Source organism: Arachis hypogaea, chromosome 1 (genome assembly GCF_003086295.3).
Source record: "Arachis hypogaea cultivar Tifrunner chromosome 1, arahy.Tifrunner.gnm2.J5K5, whole genome shotgun sequence".
Classification (NCBI taxonomy): Eukaryota; Viridiplantae; Streptophyta; class Magnoliopsida; order Fabales; family Fabaceae; genus Arachis; species Arachis hypogaea.
The window spans coordinates 105,562,704-105,588,035 of NC_092036.1; the positions used below are offsets into that span (position 1 = coordinate 105,562,704).

Genomic DNA, 25,332 nt, shown 5'->3' on the forward strand with positions numbered 1-25,332 from the left:
ACCCGTGACAGGCTCACTATTAACCGGGAGGCCAAGTATATGTGTCACAATCACTTCGCCGACTAGAAGGTAAAATGTGTGCGTTTTAGGCCTCTATCATTCTACTAAAGCACTCATCAGTGCAGAATGTCCTCTTATTTCGCTTACTCCAAAACATGGTGAAACAGTGGAACCCCGTTAATGCTAGGGCCGCTGCAGCTATCTTATTATAAATTTCTGACGGACAAATTTTTTGGAAAATAAATTTCTGATAACCTACAAAAAAATAATTATTAATATTAATTAATAACTATAATTAATGTTAATAATAATAACAGTAACAATAATGATAACAATAATTAATAATATATAATAAAAAATGAATAATAATAATAATAATTAACCACAATAATAATCATAACAACAACAATAATAATAATAAAAATATTAACCGTCGTACAATTTTTGAGTTATTAATAATAATAATAATAGAGGAATGCTAGGGACCAGCAACTTTGGTATTTTGTAACCATTAATTGGCCATTAATAGTATTTTTAATGGTATGAGATTACATCCAATGGTGAAAAATTGCTCACTTTCTTTTTGATAATTAAGTGCTGACCAAAAAATACAAAAATTGCTGGCCTCCTTAACTTTTCCATAATAATATGTTAATAATAATAATAATTAATAATCTATTAAAAAAATAATAATAAGAATATATTAATGACATAATAATATATCATTATTATTATACTTTTTCGAATAATAATACATTAATAAATTATTATGATTAATATATTAATAATAATAAATTATTATTATTATATTATTCAGTATTATAAATAATAATAATAATAATAATAATAATAATAATAATAATAATAATAATAATAATATGTTAAGAATAATAACTCATGATTATGAATAATAATAATATATTATTATTATTATTATTATTATTGATATATTATTTAAAATAATAATATACTATTAATAATAACAATTAACCGTAACAATGATAACAATGACAATAATCATTATTAATATTAATAAAAAAATAGAATAATAATAACAATAATAACACAACAGAAACCGTATAACACACTAATACTAACGTTCTAACATTAATAATAATAATAATAATAATAATAATAATAATAATAATAATAAGAAATAAGTACGATTTTAGTCCCTAAAATTTAGCGCCAGAATCGAAACCGTCCCTCATTTAATTTTCGATTTAAAATCGTCATTAACGTTTTTTTTCATATTAAAATCATCCTTTTTAATAATTTTTTTATATTATTCCTAAACTACCCCCTATTTTAATAAAAAAGTTATAAAAAAAACATGTTGTGGTGGGGAAGGGAAACGCGTGGGGAGCCCGGGGGGAGGGGGGAGGGGGGAGGAAAAGGGTAATGGGGAGGGGAGGGGAGGGGAGGGGAGGGGAGGGGGAAAGGGGAAGCCAGCCTCTCACCGCCTCGCCTAGCGCCTCACCGCCCAGCCCTCATCTCTTCACCCAGCCTTCACCGCCGCCGCTCAACCCTCATCTCTTCGCCCAGCCCTCACCGCCGCGCCCAGCGCCTCACCGCCAGGCCCAACCCTCACCGCCTCACCGCTCAGTCCTCATCTCTTCGCCCAGCCCTCACCGCTGTGCCCAGCCCTCACCGCCGCCACCCAGCGCTCATCTCTTCGCCCAGCCCTCACCGCCGCGCCCAGCGCCTCACCGCCCAGCCCTCATCTCTTCGTCTAACCCTCACCGTCACGCCAGTCACCCACGCCAGAGGAGAGAGATCGGACAGAGAGAGACGCGAAGAGGGAGAAGGACTCGCGCTGCTGCTTCTTGCCGCCTCACCGCTGAGGGAAGCCAGCGCCACCGTCGCCGCTGCTCCTCGCCGCCTTGCCTCCTCGCCACTGCTCCTCGCCGCTTTAGCTTCTTGCTTCGATCTCTGTTTCTACTTTGTCTTCTGCTTCTTCTGGGTTTTCTTGAGTTTGAGTTTTGTGTTTGTTTTTATGAGTTTGAATTCTGGATTCTGCTGATGATGATGATTTTCTGAGTTGAGTTCTTGTTTTTTTGAGTTTGAATTCTGGGATTATTTTTCTAAATTTGAGTTCTAGATCTGAGTTCTGATGAGGATGACAGTAATGATGTTGATTTTCTGAATTTTGGTTGGTGTGATGCAAAAGGTGATGGAGTAGCAGTGGGGGGGTGGTGATGGTGGGTTTTGGTTCTGAATTCTTATGATTCCATTATCCATGGTGGTGGTGGTGGTGGTGGTGGTGGTGTGGTGGTGGTGTTGGTGGTGGTGGAGGAGGTAATTGTGTCATAGTAGTGAGGGTATTTTTGTCCGAAAAAATTAAAAGGACGATTTTAATACGAAAAAAACGTTAAGGACGATTTTAAATCGAAAATTAGATGAGGGATGATTTCCATTTTGGCGCTAAATTTTAGAGACCAAAACCATACTTAACCCTAATAATAATAATATTTAAATTCTATACCAAAAATTTTACTAATAAAACACAAATAAATAATTTTATTCATGATTAAAATACAAAAAAAATACTTACCCATTAAAAATGATCCAGATATTTAATAATATGTTCTTGAGGTAATGTAAAATTATGAATTTTTTTTCGTAATTTTACTCTTCACTCACTCAAACTACTCCCGCTTTCTTTCTGTTTCTTTCTCTTCCCTTCCTTACAACCAAAACGCAGAATCAAAATGTAGTGAAATAAGCTTACTTTCTCTAGAAGTTAGACGCAAAATACGTTATAAAGATCCCCTCTCCTTCCTTCACCAACACCTATCGGACATACAAGCTATTTCTATGCCAATCGCAAGCTGCGCTTTGTTCTGTGCATCTGCCAAACGCAACCTGCGATTGGTCTTTCAAATATAGTCAAATGGCATGTTTTGTCTGCATACAGAAGACACATTTTTTCATCTGGTTGCCTTTCCATGTCAAACGGTTGTTGCGTTTTGCAGCAATTTTTTTTCTTCCATGTAAAACGTGCCTTGCATTTTACAAGTCAGCATTTTACAAGTCTCTGAACTTGCAAAATATATATATATATATATATATATATATATATATATATATATATATATATATATATAACACCATATACCAATATAATTAGATTATACTATTTTTTATTCCATTTTTAAATTAATTTATGTCTTAAAAAATTGAATTAATGGCTATTTAGTTAAAAATAATAAATTCTAATAATTTTCTAATATTTCTAAAAACACAACTAAAATTATTCTAATGGTTTTAAAATTATGAAAATGTTTGATAACAAAAAAAATCAACCAAAAACAGTCATAATTTGCCTTATTTAATATTCATTAACTGTTGCGATAATTAATTAATGCTAAATAAGATAAGTTTTAGCTGTTTTTTTGTCTCCCTATTATTACCCTCAAAATTAATTGTCCTTTTTTAATTATATATAATTATTAAACTAGTATTAAAGTTATTAAAAATATAAATCATAAGAAAATAAACATATCTTTAATATTATTGTCTTATCAAATGTTTACTTTTCTAAACCTTTTTTAATTAATATTAGAGAATATAATAGAAAAATTAATTAATAAGTTTTTAAAATAAAAAATAACATTTAATTTGCAACAAAATAAAAAAGAAAAGAGATCATTCGCGAAGGAAGTAGCACACATGCATTTAATTATCATCAGACTTTTTTATCCTAGGAATTAACTAGGAACTTAAAAGTCAAGACTTAAAGCAGGTAAGTTTTTATCTCACTCGATCCTACTCTATTTTATAATAATTTACATAAAATCTGTCTTATTTTTATTTGTAGATAATAGAAAATTGAATTCTAATAAATCTAATCCACTCTTACAAATATTTATTCTGTCTCTATAATTATTAAAATTTAATAAATAAAACTAAAATTTAAAATTTATATAACTATCATTGCATACATAATATAAATTAAAACAAAATATTATTATTATAAGTATTAATAATATATTATTAATATTATGATATTATTTTAAATAATAATATATTAATTATATATTATTAATAATGTACTAATAATAAAAATAATTAATAATATATACCAAAAATAGTAATAATAATAAAAAAAATAATAGTAGTTATTAATAACAAAAAATATGTTAATTATACATTACTCATAATATGCTAAGATTAATAATAATATGTTAAGAATAATAACATGATTATGAATATATTAATAGCATATTATTATTATTATATTATTCAAAATAATAATATATTATTAATAATAACAGTTAACATAAGAAAATAGAATAATAATAAATAATAACAACAACAGAAACCGTGTAACACACGCTAACACTAACATTCTAATAATAATAATAATAATAATTAAATTTATACCAAAAATCTACTAATAAAATACAAATAAATAAATTTATTTCTGATTAGAATACAAAAAAAAACTTATTTATTAAAAAGGATTCAGATATTCAATAATATGTTTTTGAAATAATATAAAATTACGAATTATTTTTCTTCCGTAATTTTATTCCTCATTCACTCAAATTACTCCCTCTTTCTTTCTGGTTTTCTTCCTTTTCCCTCCCTTGCAATCAAAATACAGAAGTAAAATGTACTCTGAAAGCAAGACGCAAAACACATTATAAAGATCCACTCTCTTTCCTTTACCAACACGTGTCGGACATACAAGCTACTTTCATGTCAATCGTAAGCTGCGCTTTGCTCTGCATATCTGCCAAACGCAACTTGTGTTTGGTCATTTCAAACATGGTCAAGTGGCACGTCTTCTTTGCATACAGAAGACATGTTTTTAGATTTGATTACCCCTCTATGCCAAATGGGGGTTGCGTTTTGAAGTAACTTTTTTTTTTCTTCCATGCAAAACATATTTTACATTTTGTAAGTCTCCAAACTTACATATCTACAAATGTGAATAACACATTATACACCAATATAGTTAGATTATACTATTTTTTATTCTATTTTTAAATTAATTTCTACCTAAATAAATTGAATTCATGATTTACTAATAACTAAAAATAATAAATTCTAATAACCTCCTAATATTTCTCTTACACAACTAAAATTATTCGCCAGTAATTTTAAAATTAATTGTCCTTTTTTAATTATATATAATTATTAAAATAATATTAAAGTTATTAAAAATATAAATTATAAGAAAATAAAGATATCTTTAATATTATTCAATTGTTTACTTTTCTAAACATTTCTAATTAATATTAAAGAATATAATAAAAAAATTAATTAATAAGTTTTTAAAATTAAAAATAACATTTAATCTGCAACAAAATAAAAAAGGAAAGAGACCATTCGCAGAGGAAGTAGCACACATGCATTTAATTATCACCAGACTTTTTTATCCTGGGGATTAACTAGCAACTTAAAAGTCAGGACTTAAGCAGTTAAATTATCTAAGTATTTTTGTAACTAGGAATAACAATGAGGCAGATTTTTGTCTTATTTAATTTTGTTCCGTTTTATAATAATTCGTAGAGAATTCATCCCACTCTTATTTCGTAGATCACATAAATAATATAAATTAAAATAAAAATTTAAATATATATATATATATATATATATATACCGAGAGTGGATAGGGCAGTATTATCTAAATCCGACCCTGTCCCGTCTCGCCTAAGATTTTACCCGCAGAAAACTTGTCTCGCAGCGAAGCAGGTAATTACCCGCCCCGAATGGATAGAGGCGGAGTGAATACCAGCAAATTCGAATAGTGTTGTTACTCCTATTCGTTGTTAAGTAACCATAAGTTTCACGTGAGCAATTGAGCATTGATAAATTAATTTATTTTTTATAATAAAAAAGTTTAATTTCATGCTTTTAAATTTAGTGTTGAATATTTAATGGTGTTTTTAAATAATGTGAAGAGTTAATGTATTTTTTTTTCATGTGAAAAGCACATATCTAAGGGTTAGATTTGTGGCTTTTAATTTTTTTTTACATACAAATTTAAGGATTATATTTATTTTTTTATTTAAAATTTTTTTAAACATACAAAATTTAACTCTCAAATTTGTATTAAAATAATTTTTAAATGTGTAAATCAAAACCTCCAATTTACTTTACGGTAAAAAAAATTATTTTAACACAAATCGATCTCTTTAATTTGTGAACTTAGAAAATTTGATCCTCATATTTCTTTACAAATTTTATTATTCTTTAAATATGAGATTTCGATTTGTTATTTAAAATAAAAAATAAATAAAGTCCATATAAAATAAAACACACCAATTAACCATTAGTATAAATTACACAAAATCTTTCATTACTAAAAAGTTTAGCCTTAATTTCAAGCTTAGTTGTTCGTTCAAAATTTTAAAAAAAAATTATTTAGACATTTTTAATACATTATTAAATGAGTAGTTATCCAAATTGCTCCTCAAAAATTTTCAAAATGAATATTTTAATCTCTAACAAAAATTAATTATACAATTGGTCCCCCAATATTTTATAGCGTCAAATGAATTAGTCCTTTTTGACATTGTTCTGTTAAGAACAAACGGAATAATCTGACATGTCATGTTAAACTAGTGACTTAGCCGTTAAGCACCACGTGTTAAATTAAGAGAAATTGGTCTCCTTTTAAGAAAACTATTTATCACGTGAATAGGTCCCAAAAAAATCACATATAAGGCAAATAGATCTCTAAAAACCTCATATATAAGGTAAATAGGTCCCTAATCATTTTATTTAACAGTCCGCTAAAATTTTCATTTTCTTAAAACCAAATTTTAGACACATAATTTTAATACTACTTCATAGTCACTTGCCTTTTACGAATATAGTGATAGGTATGCAATTATCCTCACAAGACTACAAATATAATCACAGCAATAAAAATATAATCACAACAGTATAAACATAAACAATACAAATATAATCACAACAATACAAATATGTTTAGGCCATATTAAAATTCTTTAACACAAGTATGTTTTTTATTACACATCTCTTTAATTTTCTTGTCTCTATATATATAGGATGTAGGCCTATTTCTATATTAAGAGTTTTTAGATCATACCAATATATCTTTTTTTATACATGATAGCCAAACTCTTTAAACATTTTTTCTCAAATCAAAATAATTCACTAGGTTTTGACAACCAAAAAAAAAATCACTAGGTCAAAGATCCAAGGAAAAAAATCTCTTTACATTAAGACCTAGGAGCCTAAATAGTGCTAAAAAATTTTAATATGACCAAAACATTTATATTGCTGTGATTATATTTGCACTTACTGTAATTATATTTGTATTGTTTATATTTACATTGTTGTTATTATATTTGTAGTCTTGTGAGGATAATTGCATATTTGTCATTATGCTTGTATAATAAGACAAACAACTATGAAATAGTATTAAATTTATGTGTATAAAATCTGATTTCAAAAAATGAAAAGGTTTAATTAACTGTTAAATGAAATTATTAGATATCTATTTGCATAATATATGATTTCCTTAGAGACATATCTGTCTCATAAATAATTTTCTTAAGGAGGACTAATTTGTCCTAATTTAACACGTGATAATTAACAGCCCAGTCACTAACTTGACGTTATATTGTTTTGTTAGATTGTGTTTGTTTATAGAGATAGAACACTGAGACAGGGACCCAGAAATATAAAATCATGTTTGATCGAGGAGACATGGACAGAGACAATGTGTCTAGAGACATTGAATTAGTGTATTTTGTATTCATCCTAACAGAAAAGACACGGAGACACTAACAAAAGACACAATTTATTTTTCATTTTTTTATTATTCTTATTAATTTTTTATAATTATATTTTTTTATCATTATATTTTCATCTCAAATTTTTTGAATGAAAAAAACAAGAATAAATTAGATTTTTAAAATTTGTTTAGTTTATTATCAAACAAAATACAAGAACACAAAATTTTGTGTCTCTATTCCTTATTCCTTATGTTCTTAAATTCTATCTTGTCCTATCCTATTCTAAAAAACAAACACAGCCTTGGTGCTTAACAAAACCGTGTCAAAAAAAACCAATTTATTTTACGCCAAAAAACGTTAAAAACCAACTATATAATTAATTTTTGTTGAAGACCAAAACATCCACTTAAACATTCTTTAGGAACCAATTTAGATAAATACTCCTACTAAATCTTCACTTTCTTTTTATAATATAAAAAATACAATTTTCATCTCTCATTTTTTATTAATTATTTTAAGAGTTAAACTAACATTTGTCCAAAAATCATCAATTAAAATTTTTTTATTACAAAAATATAAAATTTAAGTTTCCAATAAATTTATTAAAATAATTTAAAAATTTCTGTTGATAATACTATACTCTTAACGTGAATGAATTTGACACCTAAATCCTTTTATTATTCCCAACAATAGAAAATATAAACACAAACTGTACACAGAGTGATCCATATTGATTGTTAATGACCAAAATTTATGTAACATACTAACATCCTTAACACGAGGAAATGGTCCATCTTAAAATAATAATAACAATGCTCGTAAACAGTGGCAACACAGAAGTTCCAAACTCTGGCTCTTTATTTCACAACAAAGGTCCTAGAAAGCAACACAATGCTCATAACAAAAGGAGATTGTATTTAGCCAAAGATTGCATGATACCCTACAATCTCACCTTCCTTGTTTACATTCTAGTATTCTAGTGAGAGCTACGCATAATTCCATGCAAGTAACCACCCGTCATTATAAGGGAGACTAAGGAAACAACACCTGCTGGAAAGATCTTCCCTGATTTCTTGAAACGAGAACCCATCACTGCCAAAAGTGCAGCCGATATGCCTACATATATATCAAGAAAAGTAATCACAAAAATCAGACATGAGGGCAAAAGACACGAAACTTACACCAATTGCCTTGCAAGGTTGAGAAACTTGAATGTTTAAATAAATATCAAATACATCAATATATATACATATTCTGGTTCCCAAATTTAGTCAGGGTAAGGCCATCAGGGAACTCCACACTAGTTCTATTGCTAAAGAGCCTTTACCGATAACAAACTTCAATATATCTTACACAGGAAACCATCAATCCATGCTACAATTATATATATTGGGAATGCATCGTAGTCACTTACAAGGAAGCTACGAATCCTCATTGAAATTATACACCAATAGCGATGCATCAGTCTCTTCAATTATGTGCCAAACATCATAGTCTCTTTTCTTTTTGTCTTTCTTTGTTAGGTTCAGTAAAATTCAGGGACTACCAAATGATACTTCTACTTCTTTAACCAACTACTCGTCGTAACTCTGACATTTAGATAATTCACCTCCAAAGGAGCTCCAGAGTTTAGACAGGAGTATGTTTTTTAGTCTAGAGTTGGTAAATATTAGAGAAACATCAACTACAACAATCTTTTCTCCACCACCCCCCCCCCCCCCCCAAAAAAAAAAAAAAAAAACACAAACACACACACGAAAAAAATAAGGTACTAGTGCACTCCTTGAAGACATGCATATATAACTGGCATATGAAACGAAGTGCAATGAAATGATACCACTCAATTGTAATGATGGAATGAAATAATAAAATTACCACTAAATTTTTTGGATACTAAAGCTCAACTAGAAAATGCACCCTATTATATTAACAACAGATAAGATAGCTGCTTCCTACGATGGACTTTAACCAATGTTGTAGTAATTTACAACAGCCTAGTCAGAGTAAGATATCTTGATCCTTGACCAACAACAAATCAACTTACCAAGGCCCACAGATGATGCAAAAACAGGCCTCAGAGGTAGCTCAGTGTACACATAATACAGCAAAGCCGCAGACACGCCACCGGCCAAAAGCGACTTCTGGCTCCCACTCTTCAAATAGCCCATCAGACCACCCACTGCCAACAATGAACAATCACCAACAACAGCATTGTCAGAAGAATGCAGATACCACTGGGGAAAAAAAAGGTAACAGAACATAGTGCATAAACATGGTGCAAGGTGAAAAAGCCAGAACAGGATTCTATGACTACAAAATTACTCGATACAATTCATCAAAATTAGCTGCTAGAGATGACACCCTGACTCTTACGTGATCCGAGTTAATTAATATTCAGAATTCCAACAAATCAAACACAAACAAGTTCAACGCTAGTGCTAGCTCATCTTCCTAGGGTTTTCCACACTCCAGGGTTTAGCAACAAACGAGTTTCTTCCACTTTCTAGGGTCTTAACAGCAGCGATTCAAGCAGGTAAAATAAATTGAAAAAAATTAAGTACCTCCTACAAGAGCAGCGTAACCAAGAGTGAATTTCTGAGACATCAAGAGAGCCATCCTCCTCTTATGTTCCGCGTCAGATCCTTCTTTGTCCTTGTTATCGTCGTTCCCGCGGCCGCCACCACCACCACCACCACCGCGGTCTCCAAAACCGTTTCCGGCACTACCACCACCACCGGTATTGTCCAATTCTGGTTGACCTAGGTCAACGGAAGATGCTTTCGAATCGGAAGAGACAACGGCAGCGTACACGTGAGAGCTAGTGTTGGAATGAGTTAAGCTTTGACGCAAGTAACTGAATGCAGGAGTGTGAAACAGCGAAACGGTGGTGGTTGTTGGAAGAGTGTGGAAGGTTCTAGAAGAAGTGGTGGCAGTTGTGGGCCGAAGAGAGAAAGAAGGACTCGTCGATACACCAAACACAGCTTCTGCCATCATGATTGTAATCGCGGAGGTTCTTGATCTGTGTTTTTTATTTCATTTTTGTTGGTAATATTGTTTCAATCGGGGGGTTTAGTGTTAATTAAACTTGGATTTTTCTGGTGATTTGTGTTCCCGAGTCCCACGTGGAGTCCACCGAAGCTTAGCCCAAGAACGAGGCCCAATCTTCCTTGGTCCCCACTTTCTCATGTATAAAAATATAACCATAAAAACAGAACTCGCCCTGACCAAAAGTAAAAAAATACAGAACTCACAAGTCACAAGTAACTATATTGTTTGAGATATCATATTTGCATGAAATATCATTAAATATATACTTTTTTATGTTATAGAAAATTAATTGAAAGCATTTTTAACTTATCAATAATTTAAGTACTAACAATATAAGATATACATTAGAGTAAAATATTATTTTAATTTCTAATATTTTGATTAAATTTTAATTTTATTTTTAATATTTAAAATGTCTTATTTTTATTTTAAATATTTTATTTTGTTCTATCATAATTCTCTTATAGAAACAATTTTTTTTATAAAATATTTTTTTATTATAATTTTCTTTTATATTACGATAAAAAATTATAGTTATAATAGTTATTGAAGTGATTTGAGAATAAAAATGATAGAATAATAAAAAAATATAACAATAAAAAATATTTTTAAAAAATTAATCAAAAGAATAGAATAAAATAAAATACTTTTAATTATTAAAAATAAAATTAGAATTTATCTAAATATCTGGACTACAATAGTTTACTTTACTCTGTACATTAAGAGGAGATATTAACTATAGCTTATAGATTACAGAAAAATATAGTTACTCATAAAGATATAAGAATAAACAAACACTCACCTAAACCTATAATATTAATGTAAAAACATTAATTAATCAAACTAAAAGTACTAACTTATTATCGGAACATCTAAAAACTTGTCCAATGAGCAGCCCACTTCCACATCTTTTACAACACATCCTTCAAATCAATATATACGAGGGCGGGTAGTTGGGTAATAAAACAATTAAAAAGAAGTTAGATCAGAGCGGGGTATCAGGCTCCTCAAGTTGATCAATTTCCTCCATGACGAGTGGGTGAGCATCAGCAGCTGGATTGTACTGTTGGATAACAACAACAGACGCAGTGGTTGAGAATTCCGAAGAAGCCAAGAAGCTTCCAACAGGGCCAAGTTGAGCAGAGTCACTGTTGTAAATCAAGGGTGCAACGGATGGCATTCTACCAACCAAAATAAGGCTGGACCTACTCATCTCCCTCAAAGCAGCCTCAATGTCGTTTCGGCTATCCACTAGTCTCTCCTCATACTTGATTGACTTCCCCAAGAACTCGTTCCACAACTCCTCGTCTAACTGTTTTTCGTTTTCATCAATCTCTGTAACCACTTTCTGTTGCTTGTCTACTGACACAGCCACAAGCTTCGCCCCGAAGGCCAGGCTCTTCCCCGGTGCTGTAACAAACTTAACAACCGTCAGCGAGATACCCGGGTGCTGTGCCATCCTCATACCATAAGAAAGTGCTTCTCTACAATCACGTCCACCGAAGAACAACACAACTATGTTGTATGACACGTCAGATGCTTGAACCTGGCTTGCGCCGCCTAGTCCACGGTCAACCAAGATCCCCACAGAGCAAGGAGCGTGGCTCAAAACAAGCTCGTTCATGTGACGGAACGAGCTTCCCAGAGACTCCATGGATCCATCAACGAGTTGGTGCTTGTGGAATGGAAGGACAATCATTGCAGCACGCTTTTGGTGAGCGCTAGTGCAGATATCTACATGGATGTTAGCGAGATCAGAGATAGCAGTCATGGGACGAACGTTAACCTTGTTGAGTTTTCCGTAAGCCTGGAAAGCAATGATCATGTGATCGTTGTTGGCGTTGGCGTCGTCGGGTTTGTTGTTCCAGAAAGGAAGGCCGTTCCTGCGTGCCTTGTGGGCCATAGTGATGGCAGAGGAGCGCTCTGAGAGCTCCATAAGGTGCATGGCGTAAATGCAAAGCTTCCCAAACTTCTTGGTTCCGCGGGAAGATTCGATGAGGTTGAGCAAGGTTGGGATGCTGCGTGTGCTGTGGAAACATGCCAGCATCCTCAGCTCTGTGTCGAGATCCTTGCGCTGGATTGTTTTGTGTTTGTATGGTGCTCCTCTCCGAGCTGGCTTGTACACTGCCATCACTATTGGGGTCGTGATGAAGGTGGTGAAAAGTGCCATCAGAACACAAATTGCAAATGCTTGGTCGTTCAGCACCTGCATTACAAATTGGCTTTTTGTAAAATGCAGCTTTTGTTTATTAGTATTGGATTAAGAGAAATGCTAATGTTCATCCGAATTTATTATTTTTGGTTAATAATTTGGCCATCAATTCAATTTTTTTAGTTTAGTAATCTAACAACATATGTATGACATACTTTTAAACATTAATAGTTAACTGATGATAAAAAATAATAAATTCTGATAATTCTCTAGCATTCTTCTAGGATTAACGATTAACGAAGTTACATACCTTGCGATCCTTTCCAATGTTGAGAACAATGAGCTCTACCAAACCCTTAGTGTTCATGAGAAAGCCAAGTGCCAATGATTCTCTAAAAGGCACCTTACATGAGAGTGACACCACAACAGTGCCAACAATCTTTCCAAAGCAAGCATTGAAAATAACAAGTGCAAGCAATGCCCAAGAAGTGCCTCCACTGATAGTAGCCACATTTGTCTTCAACCCACTAGACACAAAATATAGTGGCAAGAAAATCCCACTGACCAAGTCTTCAATCTTCTCAATCAAAACCCCAGCAAAAGGACCATCTTTTGGGACAATGATACCAACCACAAATGCACCAAACAGAGCATGGATACCAATTGTATCGGTCAGAAAACTACAAGCCAAAACCAACGTCAACGTGAAGCATATGTAGGTCTCTTTAACCGGCTCCCCAGACAGCGAATGCTTCGCCATTATCACCAGCAAAGGCCTTATGCCATACACAGCAAAGAGTATAAAACCGGCACCACAAAGCAGAACCCAAAGAGAGATTATCGGAGAAGTGTTGTCACCGGAGACAGCTATTGCAAGAGCTAGGAGTATCCATGCTGCAACATCATTCACTGCAGCAGCAGACATGGCAATGCTTCCAACATCAGTGGTTAGAAGCTTGAGCTCGGCGAGGATTCGAGCCAAGACAGGGAAGGCAGTGATAGATAGAGCCACGCCCATGAAAACAATGAAGGCAAGTGGCTGAACACCTTGTGAGATGGTTGCTCTGAGAACAAAAGAGGTCCCAACGCCGAGAAGGAAAGGGAAAGTGATGCCGCACACGGCAATGGCTAAGGCCTTTGGCCCAGTACGCTTAATGGAGCGGACATCAAGCTCAAGACCAACGAGAAACAAGAAGAACAAGAGACCTACATTGGCTATGGTGTCCAGAACTGTTAAGCTCTTCTTTGGAAAGATTGTGTTTAGAAACTTCTGGTTTCGTCCAAATGCAGATGGTCCTAGCAGTAATCCTCCCTGGATCATAATATTCAATGAAAACTCATATTTGCACCATTTTTTTCCCTTTTTTATGATATAAAAAATAAAAAGATGTGTAAATATTATGTAAAATTTTTCTATAAGAACGGAGTATAATTTCAATAGCTTACAAGTTTTGAAGGGTTAATAGCATAATTAAAATCTGATTTGAATGGAGATCTTATCATGTGAGACAAGAAACAATATATTTAACAGGGAAAGAAAGTGACAACTGAGAAGTAACAAACTTTTTTTTTCAAACTGGGATCTAGTTTATCCCTACAAAAAATATGAAAAATACAAATAAACAAATAAAGAGAGTAATTAGAAAAGCTTACGATGATCTCTGCAATAACTCTAGGCTGTCTAAGGGGTTTGCAAAGGAATGCAAGGAATCTGGTGAAGCCAACAACGATACATATTTGAACAATTAGCAATGGAAGAGCATAGTCAAGAGGATTTTCATGGTGGAACGCCCCATTGGACGTGGCTTTCATTGGTGCTGGACATGCTGGTGGTGCTGCTGCTGTTACTGGATTCGGCGTAGCCATTCTTGTGTCTTGTTAATCACTCTTTCTCTCTCTCTCTCTCCTTCACAAGATATAGAGCAGCATTAAGATGATTCAAGAAACAATCTTTTATAAAAAGTACAATAATCACAACGATATAATGGAATCACAGTGCAACGTAACCACCCAGCTTATCGTCTAGGGTCAATGAATAAGAGATTGAATCGGGAAGTTACGGAGGGTACCGAAAATAAACAATATGGTACATATTATATGACAATGTTGACCTTTTGAAGGTTTTTTTCTTCTTCTGTATTTTCTTTTGCTATATATGGCTTGGTTCAACAGCTAGGATATACGATTGGGTTTGCAACTTCCGCTTTTCACCTTATTAATTTGGGAAATCAACTTTCATCATACAGCTAAGTCTATCAGACGACTCTAGGTTGTTGTAACTTTTATTCTTTTATGCCAAGTTTTATTTTCTTTCATTTTTTTCCTTAAGCGGATAAAAATCGATTTGCAACTATTTTGGTTATTTATTTCTTAATTAGTTGGCTATTATAGGAGGATATGATAAAGAAATGCGAATAAAGAATTAACGATAAGAAGAAACGAAGATAAGATACACACAATGAAAACATAAAAAGATAGATAAGAATTTTTTTGTTATACTTCTATAAAATTTGTTCTTAGTCACTAAAAAAGGTTTTTTTTTTTATTAAATTTTCAAAGAACTTGTTTTTAGAAATTTAGAACAAAAGGTGAAAATTGAAAGAAACTAGTTAACACAGAATTATTTTAGTTGTATTTTTTAATTTTCTTTATGAAATAAGCGAAGTAAATTACTCATTTTTCTTGATCACAAAAAAAAATGTACATAAAACAATTAAAAATTTTTATTCATCAAAATTTTATTAGAATAAGTCACAAAAAGTGTTTAAATAGGTCTCTACCAAGTCAGCCTATAAAATAAGATAAGATAACTTAATTTAAATTTTCTACAAAGATAAGATAATTTAATAATTAGATTTGATCTTATTAGATTAGATTATATTAATTTAAATTTAAAAGATATTCTCCACATCCAAACAATTTTAACATCCAAGTGATTTTATATCACGCGCTTTTCTCGCTTTCTTCTTCCCTCATGTTTCTTCTCTTCTTCTTCTGTTTTCCCCTAGGCTTCTTCTTCTCTTCTCCCCCACGCTTCTTCTTCTTTTTCTTCTCACGTTCGTTTACGCACGGAGCTTCTTCTTCTTTTTCGTCTTCCTCCTCCTTCTCATTCTCCTCATTCTTTTTCGCGTTCTTCTTCTTCACGTGTTTTCTCCTTATCGTCATTCTTTTGTTGTTATTGCTGCTGTATTTTTTTGTCTTTTTTGTCCTTCTCTCCCTAGTGAAGAAGCAATAGAAGGTGAAGAGGAAAAATTTTGAATTGTGCATAACAGAAATGAATCGAAGTGGCCAACTCCACTGAACCAAACATCATTCATGTGTTGAATAAAATGTCATAAACATTTAATTATCAAGAAAAATATTTCTACATGTACAAGAACTCAATTGAACACATTAACAATCAAGTAAATCAAAATGAGCAACTCCACTTAACCGAGCAACATTTATGTGTTGAATAAAACGTCACAAATATTCAATCATCAAGAATAGCATTTTTTCATGCAAAAGAAGTCAACTGAACACATAACAATCAGGTGAACCAAAATAGTCAAGACCACTAAACCGAACGCCAATCATGTGCTCAATAAAACGTGATAAGCATTCAATCAGTAAGAAAAATATTTTTGCATGCATAAGAACTCAACTGAACACATTAACAATCAAGTGAATCAAAATGAGCAACTCCACTTAACCGAGAAAAATGTTGGTGTTGTTGGATCTGTGTGGGTGAACTGAGCAACATTCATATGCGGAATAAAACGTCATGAACATTCAAACATCAAGAATAGCATTTTTCCATGCAAAAGAAGTCAACTGAACACATAACAATCAGGTAAATCGAAATAGCCAACACCATTGAATCGAACACCAATCATGTGCTGAATAAAACGTTCTGCATGTACAAGGATCAACTGAATACATTAACAATCAAGTGAATCAAAATAAGCAATTTCACTTAACCGAACAAAATGTTGGTGTTGTTGGTGATGATTATAACGAAAGAAGAAGAAGAAGAATAAGGAGAAGAAGAAGAAGGAGGAGGAGGAGGAGGAGGATAAGAAATTGCGTTATGAAATGCGCCTGTGATGACGTCCCTTTAATGAGAGTGGTTATTGTTGGTGTTGGGTCTACTTAAATGAACTTGGATGAAGGAGGAGGAAAAAGAGGAGGAGGAGGAGGAGGAATTGCGTTATGAAATGCGCGTGTGATCACGTCCCTTTAATGAGAGTTGTTTTTGTTGGTGTTTGGTCTACTTAAATGAACTTAGATAAAGGAGGAGGAGGAAAAATAATACTTGAATGTGTAACAACTCTCTAAATTTAAAATTTCTAAATAAATACTAAATTGAATCTTCTAACAAATTTTAACAACATAATAAAACATAAACCTAATAAATATAAAAATAAATATTAATTTTGTGACTCTCATTAAACTTAAAAAATATTAGTGAACTTCTTGTTATCTTGACTTAATTAAATGAACTTTGTCTTTTCTCCCATGATTAATAATTAATGTATCTCTTCATATATATATATATATGAGTGTCCCTAAATTTTTAAAGCTATCTTTAAATTTCTTTATGCGTGCTCTAGTAAGAGACTATCCAAAAATATAAAAAATTTTATTTTGTCATTTTATCTTAAAATGCCTAAATTATCCTCCAATACATGTATTAGGACATAGTAGATTATTTTTCTTAGTGATTTATTTGTCATTATATCTTTCCCTTTTCATAGCGTGAGAGTTTTATCCAGCTGTGAAAATAGAAAGATGAGTCAATATCATCACTTTTATCATTTTACAAAGCTTTTGAGTTTTGATTCTAAATTATCTTTATTTATTGGTGAGTTCTACCAATTTTTTTCTAAATCAACATGTAAATTACCTTTTATGATGTGGCATTTTTTAATTGAATATTTAGTTTTAATTTAAATTAATTTAACTCAATAAGAATTAACATCTTAACTAAAGTAGAGTCATTTTGTAATTAAATATTTTTTAAGATGGATAATTATATAATTTTTGTAAATATTAAAAAGTAAATTTATATGTGTTTTTTACTAAATCATTATTAATTTGATTCGTTCCACCCTTCCATTGAAGAACACCTCCCTTGGTGAGTGAAGAACATTTCCTTCCTACTCAAATTCGTTCCTGCTAAGCTTCACCTTCGCCTTTTTAATTTTTTTTCATTTTAATTACTTTAGAAAATTTATACATGTATTTGACTGGAACGCAATTTATGCACCTTCAATGGTAGATTTTTAGTTAAACAAGTTTTATGAGACAAAACTAGATATTTGGCCTCTATCGGATTGTTTGTTGACCATAATTCATGAACCCAGTTAACCGTGCAAAGACTCGCATCTTTTTAGAAGACTTCTCTGCTTAGATATATTGTGAGATCGAAAGGCTATGATTCACTAGTTACTTTGTCTTTTCTCTTTGTTTTTTTTCTTTTGTAAGACAGGTCTGTTATCCTCCCATCTTGTGCCATTCTCACCATATTAATGATACATTTCTTTCCAAGTCTGATATAATTTCTTATCGCAAATGCTTACAATTCTGAAATATGACAAGCCAAAAGTGAACCAGGAAGTTGAAGTTTACGAACCTAGATTGGTAGGATTCATTAAAGCTAGACATCAAATATTCACTCATTGAAAGTAGAACAGGGTCCTAGAGTTGGTCCTGTTGCTTCTACTGCATCAACTAATGCCTTCCCTAAATTAGAGTTCTTTGGAAGCATAATTTGGAAAAAAAACAAAGATTCTATTTTAATATTTTAGTAAATTATACAATTACTCATTTTGGACTATAATTTAATTTTAAAATAGTTAACCATAGTTAACATAACAACCAATTAAAGAACGACATGTGACAGAAAGTAATTTATATATTATTATAAAAAGGATACAGTAGAATTTACCTTATTTATTTATTTATTTTTGAAAGATCGATTATTTATTACTCCTTATATGTCAAAAAAATATATGTATAACAAATAAAATTGATGTTTCAAAAAATAATATGCTTAGTTTATTTGTGGTAGTTAAATAAGCATTAATTATATATTGATATTTTTACTGGGAGTGGATCTTTTTTAGTGGGAAAAAAAAACTGAATAATATCCAGTGTATGATCTCATTATTTATTGTTCTCTCTCTTATTAATTTCTAGTTCCACTTATAGAATTAAGAGTGAGAGATCAAACTTTATTCTCTCCGGTAAAAAAAATGGAAAGAATCCATTTCCATTTTTTACTATCATACACTTTTAAGCATTGTCATGATCTATTTATTTTGTAGATTTTGAATCAGGTCTACTTTATAATCTAAATTTCACTTGAATGCAAATAAATAAGAATTAATTCATTCAACTTTATATTTAAACATTTGTTTTAGTTATTCGTGGTATCCTTTAATCTGAAGGGCCAAAAGTTAATTTGTTTGAATTCTATTTACTATTGCAAGATAAAATTTAAATCCCCATTGATTTTATTAATTCATTCTTTATTATGTGTGAATTCTATTTACTATTTTATTTTCTATAATAACAAACTACGAGAATAGGAAATTACTTTCATAGCCAATCAATTATTTTCAAATTGTAACAATTTTATACACAAACTTATCATGTAGCGTATTCTGTTCAAACTTCAAAGAGAAGGAAATATAGGACACTCCAAAAATCACGACTCAGTTGTCAAACAAATAAAAGTAATGCATCTCTCTTAAAGGCCTTTCAACAATACATCCACGGCAAAACCAATGCCAGAAACCTTGTCAGATAGCAATTTTCTATATAAACTATGATGAGATTTCATCTGTTTATGTTTTGCTTCAGATACTGTTGAGTCCGAAGCAGATTGGGAACAAGAAGGAAGCCTAAATGGAAGCTTATGTGGCAATATTAGCAAAGATAACTTATCTTGTTGCCCTGCTTTTTCTGGTAATAGGGTTGTGCACCCCAATTGTTGTTGAGGCCAAACATGTGAGCATCAAGAACAGGCTGGGATCTGGGAAGAACATGACCCTGCATTGTAAATCCAAAGATACTGATCTGGGTGAGCATAGTATAGCATATGGGGATGAGTTTGGGTGGGACTTCCATGACGACGTTGTTGGAACCACACTCTTTTACTGTGATTTGGAGTGGGAGAGAGTTCAGGAGTACCATTTTGATGCCTATGACTTCCACAGGGACTTTGTCCGATGCGGTGGTGATGGATGTTCATGGCTGATATCTGCTGAAGGCATGTATGGTTCAAATAGTCAAACAGGGATCTGGGAATTCATGTACCATTGGCCAAACTGACATGATTCTTCTTTAGTAGTTCAGTGTTGGGCATCATATATTACAAGTATCCTATGACTATAATGATGAATTAATAATACCATTCTCTTCTTGCATTTGCAGCTTTTATTTATTTTTGGGGACAATGATTGATTGATTGATTATCACCCTTAACACCACCTTCTCCCAGCAATCCACCAAACCGTCAACCACCACCAATACCCTTCATCTTTACCTTTGAATAGCTCCATCAGCACCTTCAGAGCCACCATGGATGATGGACCCAACAAGGTCACCATTTTTTGCTCAGCCACCAACAAAAACAACATCAACCCCCCTCAACCATAATCGCAGTCATTGCGTAAACACCATTCCTTCTGTCATCATGTCCTTACCCATCCTCTTTGCCTCTTTATTCTGGTTCAAAGGATCACATAATCACAACCTGGTATACCAATGTTTTTTCGCCTTTAGTTTGAATTGTGTTTCAACCAAAGACTTCAAGTAATAGAGATTAATTGCATATATATAATGACAGCTTGGCCTTTAGGTTGAATTGCATTTCAACCAAACACTTCAACAAATAGATGATTGATAGGTTAAACAGGACAGTGGATAATAACAATTAACTAGAAGAATTGGAAAAACTGCTTCTTTTCTTTTCTTTTTTTTTTTTTTTTGCCCTTTTTTTTACAAATGTTAAAAATAGGAAAGACCAGTTGGGTACTCTACATTTTTGAACTCCAGGCCATGGTCACAAGCTGCACCAGCAAGAACTTGAACATGGGCCATTTTTACAGTATCCACCATACTTGAAGGCTGCCGTTTGTGCTCCCTTTCTCTGTTGAGATTTTTGGATGATTTCATCCACCTATTTGTTTACTTCCTAATGTCATAAAGTTAGAATGGACCAAGACCATAACTCCATAAGTGTACATATGGAATATTGTAAATCAAATAAAAATTTGAGAAAACACATAGATCAAACCATGAAACTTAAGAGAAGATATTTTTCTTATTTATCCAGTTCTTCGGAAATTAACTTTGCAACCCAACCAAATTCCCCCACTCATAAGCCTAGGAACAAGAACCAGCATCCATAGCACCATAATCAAACCGTGGAGTTCACTCCCTAGTGAATTCATGCACTAGTAACAATTGAATAGGTGGCAGATGTTCTAGGAAAAAGGAAACTAGGGTAAGAGGGTTTGGTGTGTCAAGAAAGTTGAGAGGTTTAACTCTCTGGAACTATACTCTCTAATTTGTGTGCCTTCTCACTCTACCTGCCATTGTATCTTGAATGATGTAACATCACTATAATGATTTTCTAGTTTACTTGATAATCCAAGAACAAGTTACTGTCATATGCACAATCTAATATCTTTGAGCTATATAGCATAATACTTCATCTTAAATGCTATCTATATGATCTGTCTAAAAGGAAAACCACGCAATCCCAAAAAGAACAAGCATCAATAACTTTGGTGAATGTAATTGGAATGAAATGAACAAACCAAAAAAAGGCACGAAAATATCCATCTTTCGGTGAATGTAACTTACTGAATTGATATTAATTGCGGGCGACGAATTGCAGTTAAGTACAAGGCAATTTGGACATCTGGTATAGTAGTATAGACGTATAGTTCTTTACAAAACTATGTCCTATAAAAAAATGATGTTAATACCTATGAGATGAAACCTCCACATTCAACTTAATTCATATACAGCAATCCGGAGACCCTGTACCCTAAAACAATCCAATCATCCACCATCAATATCATCATCTTCTACCAGTAAATCTGTCGATCCTTCGGCGCCGCAATTCATCCAAGGGAAGTCCATCCAAATCCCTGTCCCATTGCATAGAAGCCAATCCACTTCCATCCCTTGTAGTAGCACACATCTCACAGACACTCAAATACCCTGAATTATCATAAGTGCAAGCCTGGCACCTCCAGAAACCCCCATTATCACCACTATTAACCCTCCTCCTCCGATTGCCGCCACCACCAACCGTCCCCCTCCCCGTGATCCTCCCACGCCGGGACCGAAACAACCCTCCCAAAAACCTAACCGGCCAATTCAACGCAGAACCAACACTCCTCATCAAAACACTCAGAGGATCGGATCCAAAGTAGTTTCCCCTCAACTTCATGTAAAGTATCCCGGCAAGTATTCCACCAAGGTGGCCCAAGAACGACGCTCCAGGAACGAACATCTGAATCAGAATTAGCTCCGCCCATGCGGCGTACCGCGAGGGCACAATAACGCCGTGGACGGAGGTGTATTCGTCGGAGCGGGAGTTGAGGACGACCTTCATGGCAAAGAGAACACCGGAGAATCCAACCGCGTACTCGCGGTAGTAAGGTCTCTCGTAATCGAAGAAGAGAAGCAGCGATTTGGAGAGCATGAGCGTGATCCCCTGCGACAAAGCGAGCAAAGAAGCCACCATGGAAGCGAATTCGAAGCTTCCCATTGATGTCTCCAATTGGATCCCCTTCCAGAGAAGGGAGAGCATGTTGTAGACAAGATGAGGTTCTCCGATGTGGTAGAACGGCGATAAGAGAAAGCGCTTCAGGTCCTTGTGCTGCAAATAAGATGAAATTGAAGGGTCAAATGTGAATTATGAAAAGTGAAGAGTGAGAGGGGAATGGACTTACCCTGAGGATGAGGTGGGGGTTGAACCAGACTTGGTCGATGGAGGGGAGGAAGGAGGGGCGGAGGTAGATGAGGGTGTTGGCGGCGATGAGGGCGGCGGTGACGGGGGGTTTTGAGTTGGAGCGGTAGTACTCGCTGAAGGCGTGGAGGGCCAGCAGTGGGATCATTCCCCGAGAAACGCTTCTTCCGATTCTCACTTCCATCGTTCTTCCTTTCTTTCTTTCTTGTGATTGGTGGTCGCGTTCAACTCTGAAAGCAGCGCGGTGATGCAATTGGTTAGGTGATGATTCCGTTACAGAGAAAGAGAGGGGAGGAATAAAATTATGTGGGGAGGGGACTTGCGGCGGAAGAAACGTTTCTAGAATTTCGTGTGCGCGAGCCGAGGCAAAGAAAATTCCAGACGCTTCCCTTTGCCTTTGCCTTTCTTCGACTAAACTGTTATTTTGGTGTTCAAAATTTATTGGCTCAGTTATTTGTATATTAGAAACCAACATGTGTTAAATGATATTTAGAAAGCAATGTGTATTACTCTACTATGGGCCTGCTTTAAATTTTTGAAAGAAACAAAACGTTGAAGACGTTTTGTGGCAGAATGATTTTTCTTTTATAATAAATTAGGCAAAACGGCATCAACGACTTGATTAAATTTTTTTTAAGATTTTGTAGGAAGAAAACGTCAGCGACATAATGTGTAAACTTTTTTTTTAATTTTATTTTAAGCAAAACGTCAACGACGTGTTGTAAATTAATTTTTTTTAAATGAAAACGTCAGTGACGTTTTGTTAGAATATATATTTTTAAATGATTTTTTGATGAAAACATCGTTGACGTATTGTAAAAAAGTAAAAACGTTAGTAACGTTTTGTGAAAACGTCAGTGACGTTTTGTGTTGGAGGAAATAAAAAAATATAAAAGTAATTATAAAAGAAGTTCTGGATTGTGTTAAAACGCAAAAATAGAGTATGAGAGTAAAGTTTAAGTGAAGTAATGAGAGCTTTGTTCTACAAAATGTGCTCAGTTTGAGAGTGAAAAAAATTTGTGAGTAAGTGTGATGAGTGTATGAAATTGAGGGTTATATTAGTTTAAAAATATATTATAATGGTCAGATTTTATCTCATACACATGAAGGTGTGAGTTTTTTATGTGAGAATCCATGTGTTATTGTTATTCCTCTGTCAATAACATATGAAGGACTTAAGAGTATACTTTCTCAAAGTGTAGATCATCAAGTGCAAAAAAGAGTCATAAATATTCTGTATAGGCAGCCTGTGCTAGTATTTGGTGGTTTTGGCCAATTTCAAATAATGCATGTGACTGATGAAGATAGTATGTAAAGAATGTTTTTTACCTATCATCAAACTAGAGCACAGACCTCACTTATTGAGTTGTATGTTGAGTTCGAAGAAATCGATTATGTTGACTTTACAGAACCCAACATAGACTGGGTGGGTTATAATACTGAAAGCGATGAAGAGTTTGAAAGTAATTATGAAGTTGTTGGTCCAACTGAAGATGTAGAGGAAGATGAGATAATGGTTGAAAGAGATGTGGCTGATGTTGCAAATGCACTAACCGAACAACATCCATATGGAGAGCCATCTTTTATGCATGCTTTGAATCTGGATGCCATGCATGCACCAGAATTTCCTGAGTACGTCAATACAGGTAATTTTGTTGTTGTTGTTGTTATTTACTTTTTTAATATTAGTAATATTATTATTTGTTTTGCTTTTATGTTAGTATTATTTTTAATTTTTAGATTGTTATTACTATTTATTGTTCTCATTATTATTAATAATAATAGAATATTATTTAGATTTTTTTTTTGTTTTATTATTGGTACAGCCCCAGCTGTTGTAGCGAGTTTTTTATTTTTAATATTGGGCCTATGTTAGTGTTATCCACTGAAATGGCCAAAAATACGTATTTAACGCCGTTGTGGGAATACAGGAAAACGTCGTTGCCGTTTTCTCAGCGACGTCAGTTTCATTCTTCAACAAAACGTCGGCGACGTTTTGTACAAAACGTCAGTGACGTTTTGTGTATGCATGGTTAACACGTGGGAGAAAATATCTCCTTCTCATCGGCGTGAAGATTTTTAACCCATTCTCTTTTCCATTTCTTCATCTTCTCTTCAGTTCTACCACAAAACGTCTCCTTCCATCCTTATCAACCTTACCCCACCAAAAATAAAGAAACCCACAAAACAAAACGGCAACTTCCATATTGGGGATCATTCACCACAACTAAACCAAAGCCTTCTATTCAGGTAAATGATTTAGTGATTTCTTTTTTTTTTTTTGAACTGAAACTATGAACAAAATTTTTTTGAACCATAGACCGAGACTTTATAATTTTTTTAGGTTATTTTACTATTAATTAATAGTAAGTTAATTAATTATTAGTACTTAGTAGTAGTATTATCGGCGTTAGTATAGCATTATAGGTGTCAGTTAGTGT

At 33.2% G+C, this 25,332-nt stretch overlaps 4 protein-coding genes across 8 annotated transcripts; 1 reads left to right on the forward strand and 3 right to left on the reverse strand.

Annotated features, from left to right (window-relative positions):
* Positions 1–8,448: 8,448 nt before the first annotated feature.
* Positions 8,449–10,877, reverse strand: LOC112707059 (uncharacterized). Its single transcript, XM_025758621.3, has 3 exons — positions 10,280–10,877; positions 9,763–9,897; positions 8,449–8,834 (listed from the first exon to the last, which is right to left on the reverse strand). The coding sequence occupies exons 1-3, from the start codon at positions 10,710–10,712 to the stop codon at positions 8,695–8,697; spliced, it is 708 nt and encodes a 235-aa protein (XP_025614406.1). The 5' UTR covers positions 10,713–10,877; the 3' UTR covers positions 8,449–8,694.
* Positions 10,878–11,306: 429 nt separating this feature from the next.
* Positions 11,307–15,167, reverse strand: LOC112707068 (cation/H(+) antiporter 19). Its single transcript, XM_025758629.3, has 3 exons — positions 14,572–15,167; positions 13,229–14,230; positions 11,307–12,972 (listed from the first exon to the last, which is right to left on the reverse strand). The coding sequence occupies exons 1-3, from the start codon at positions 14,782–14,784 to the stop codon at positions 11,752–11,754; spliced, it is 2,436 nt and encodes an 811-aa protein (XP_025614414.1). The 5' UTR covers positions 14,785–15,167; the 3' UTR covers positions 11,307–11,751.
* A 4,320-nt stretch (positions 15,168–19,487) lies between these two features.
* On the reverse strand, positions 19,488–23,330 carry LOC112707078 (rhomboid-like protein 14, mitochondrial). 5 transcript variants are annotated; one of them, XR_003155977.3, is made up of 4 exons: positions 22,875–23,330; positions 21,775–22,801; positions 20,947–21,100; positions 19,488–20,659 (listed from the first exon to the last, which is right to left on the reverse strand). XR_003155977.3 is itself a non-coding variant. In XM_025758660.3 (2 exons), exons 1-2 carry the CDS (start codon positions 23,073–23,075, stop codon positions 21,995–21,997), a joined length of 1,008 nt encoding a protein of 335 aa, XP_025614445.1. In that variant the 5' UTR covers positions 23,076–23,298; the 3' UTR covers positions 21,755–21,994. The 5 variants fall into 5 exon arrangements, 1 of the variants encoding a protein (XP_025614445.1); XR_011865194.1 differs by having other exon boundaries at positions 19,488–20,631; positions 21,900–22,801; positions 22,875–23,298; XR_003155983.3 differs by having other exon boundaries at positions 21,900–22,801; positions 22,875–23,298.
* On the forward strand, positions 19,810–20,235 carry LOC112766345 (self-incompatibility protein S1). Its single transcript, XM_025812266.1, has one exon. The coding sequence runs from the start codon at positions 19,810–19,812 to the stop codon at positions 20,233–20,235; it is 426 nt and encodes a 141-aa protein (XP_025668051.1).
* Positions 23,331–25,332: the final 2,002 nt, after the last annotated feature.

Bases quoted from the DNA above. Each gene is read 5' to 3' on its own strand.
- LOC112707059 (XM_025758621.3), bottom strand. From the start codon at position 10,712: ATGATGGCAGAAGCTGTGTTTGGTGTATCGACGAGTCCTTCTTTCTCT. The intron at 9,898-10,279 runs GTACTTAATTTT...CATTGTTGGCAG, and splicing joins TTACGCTGCTCTTGTAGGAG to TGGGTGGTCTGATGGGCTAT. The intron at 8,835-9,762 runs GTAAGTTGATTT...ATATATATGTAG, and splicing joins TGCATCATCTGTGGGCCTTG to GCATATCGGCTGCACTTTTG.
- LOC112707068 (XM_025758629.3), bottom strand. From the start codon at position 14,784: ATGGCTACGCCGAATCCAGTAACAGCAGCAGCACCACCAGCATGTCCA. The intron at 14,231-14,571 runs GTAAGCTTTTCT...ATTATGATCCAG, and splicing joins GAGTTATTGCAGAGATCATC to GGAGGATTACTGCTAGGACC. The intron at 12,973-13,228 runs GTATGTAACTTC...TTTGTAATGCAG, and splicing joins ACATTGGAAAGGATCGCAAG to GTGCTGAACGACCAAGCATT.
- LOC112766345 (XM_025812266.1), top strand. From the start codon at position 19,810: ATGGAAGCTTATGTGGCAATATTAGCAAAGATAACTTATCTTGTTGCC.
- LOC112707078 (XM_025758660.3), bottom strand. From the start codon at position 23,075: ATGGAAGTGAGAATCGGAAGAAGCGTTTCTCGGGGAATGATCCCACTG. The intron at 22,802-22,874 runs GTAAGTCCATTC...TCTTATTTGCAG, and splicing joins ACCCCCACCTCATCCTCAGG to CACAAGGACCTGAAGCGCTT.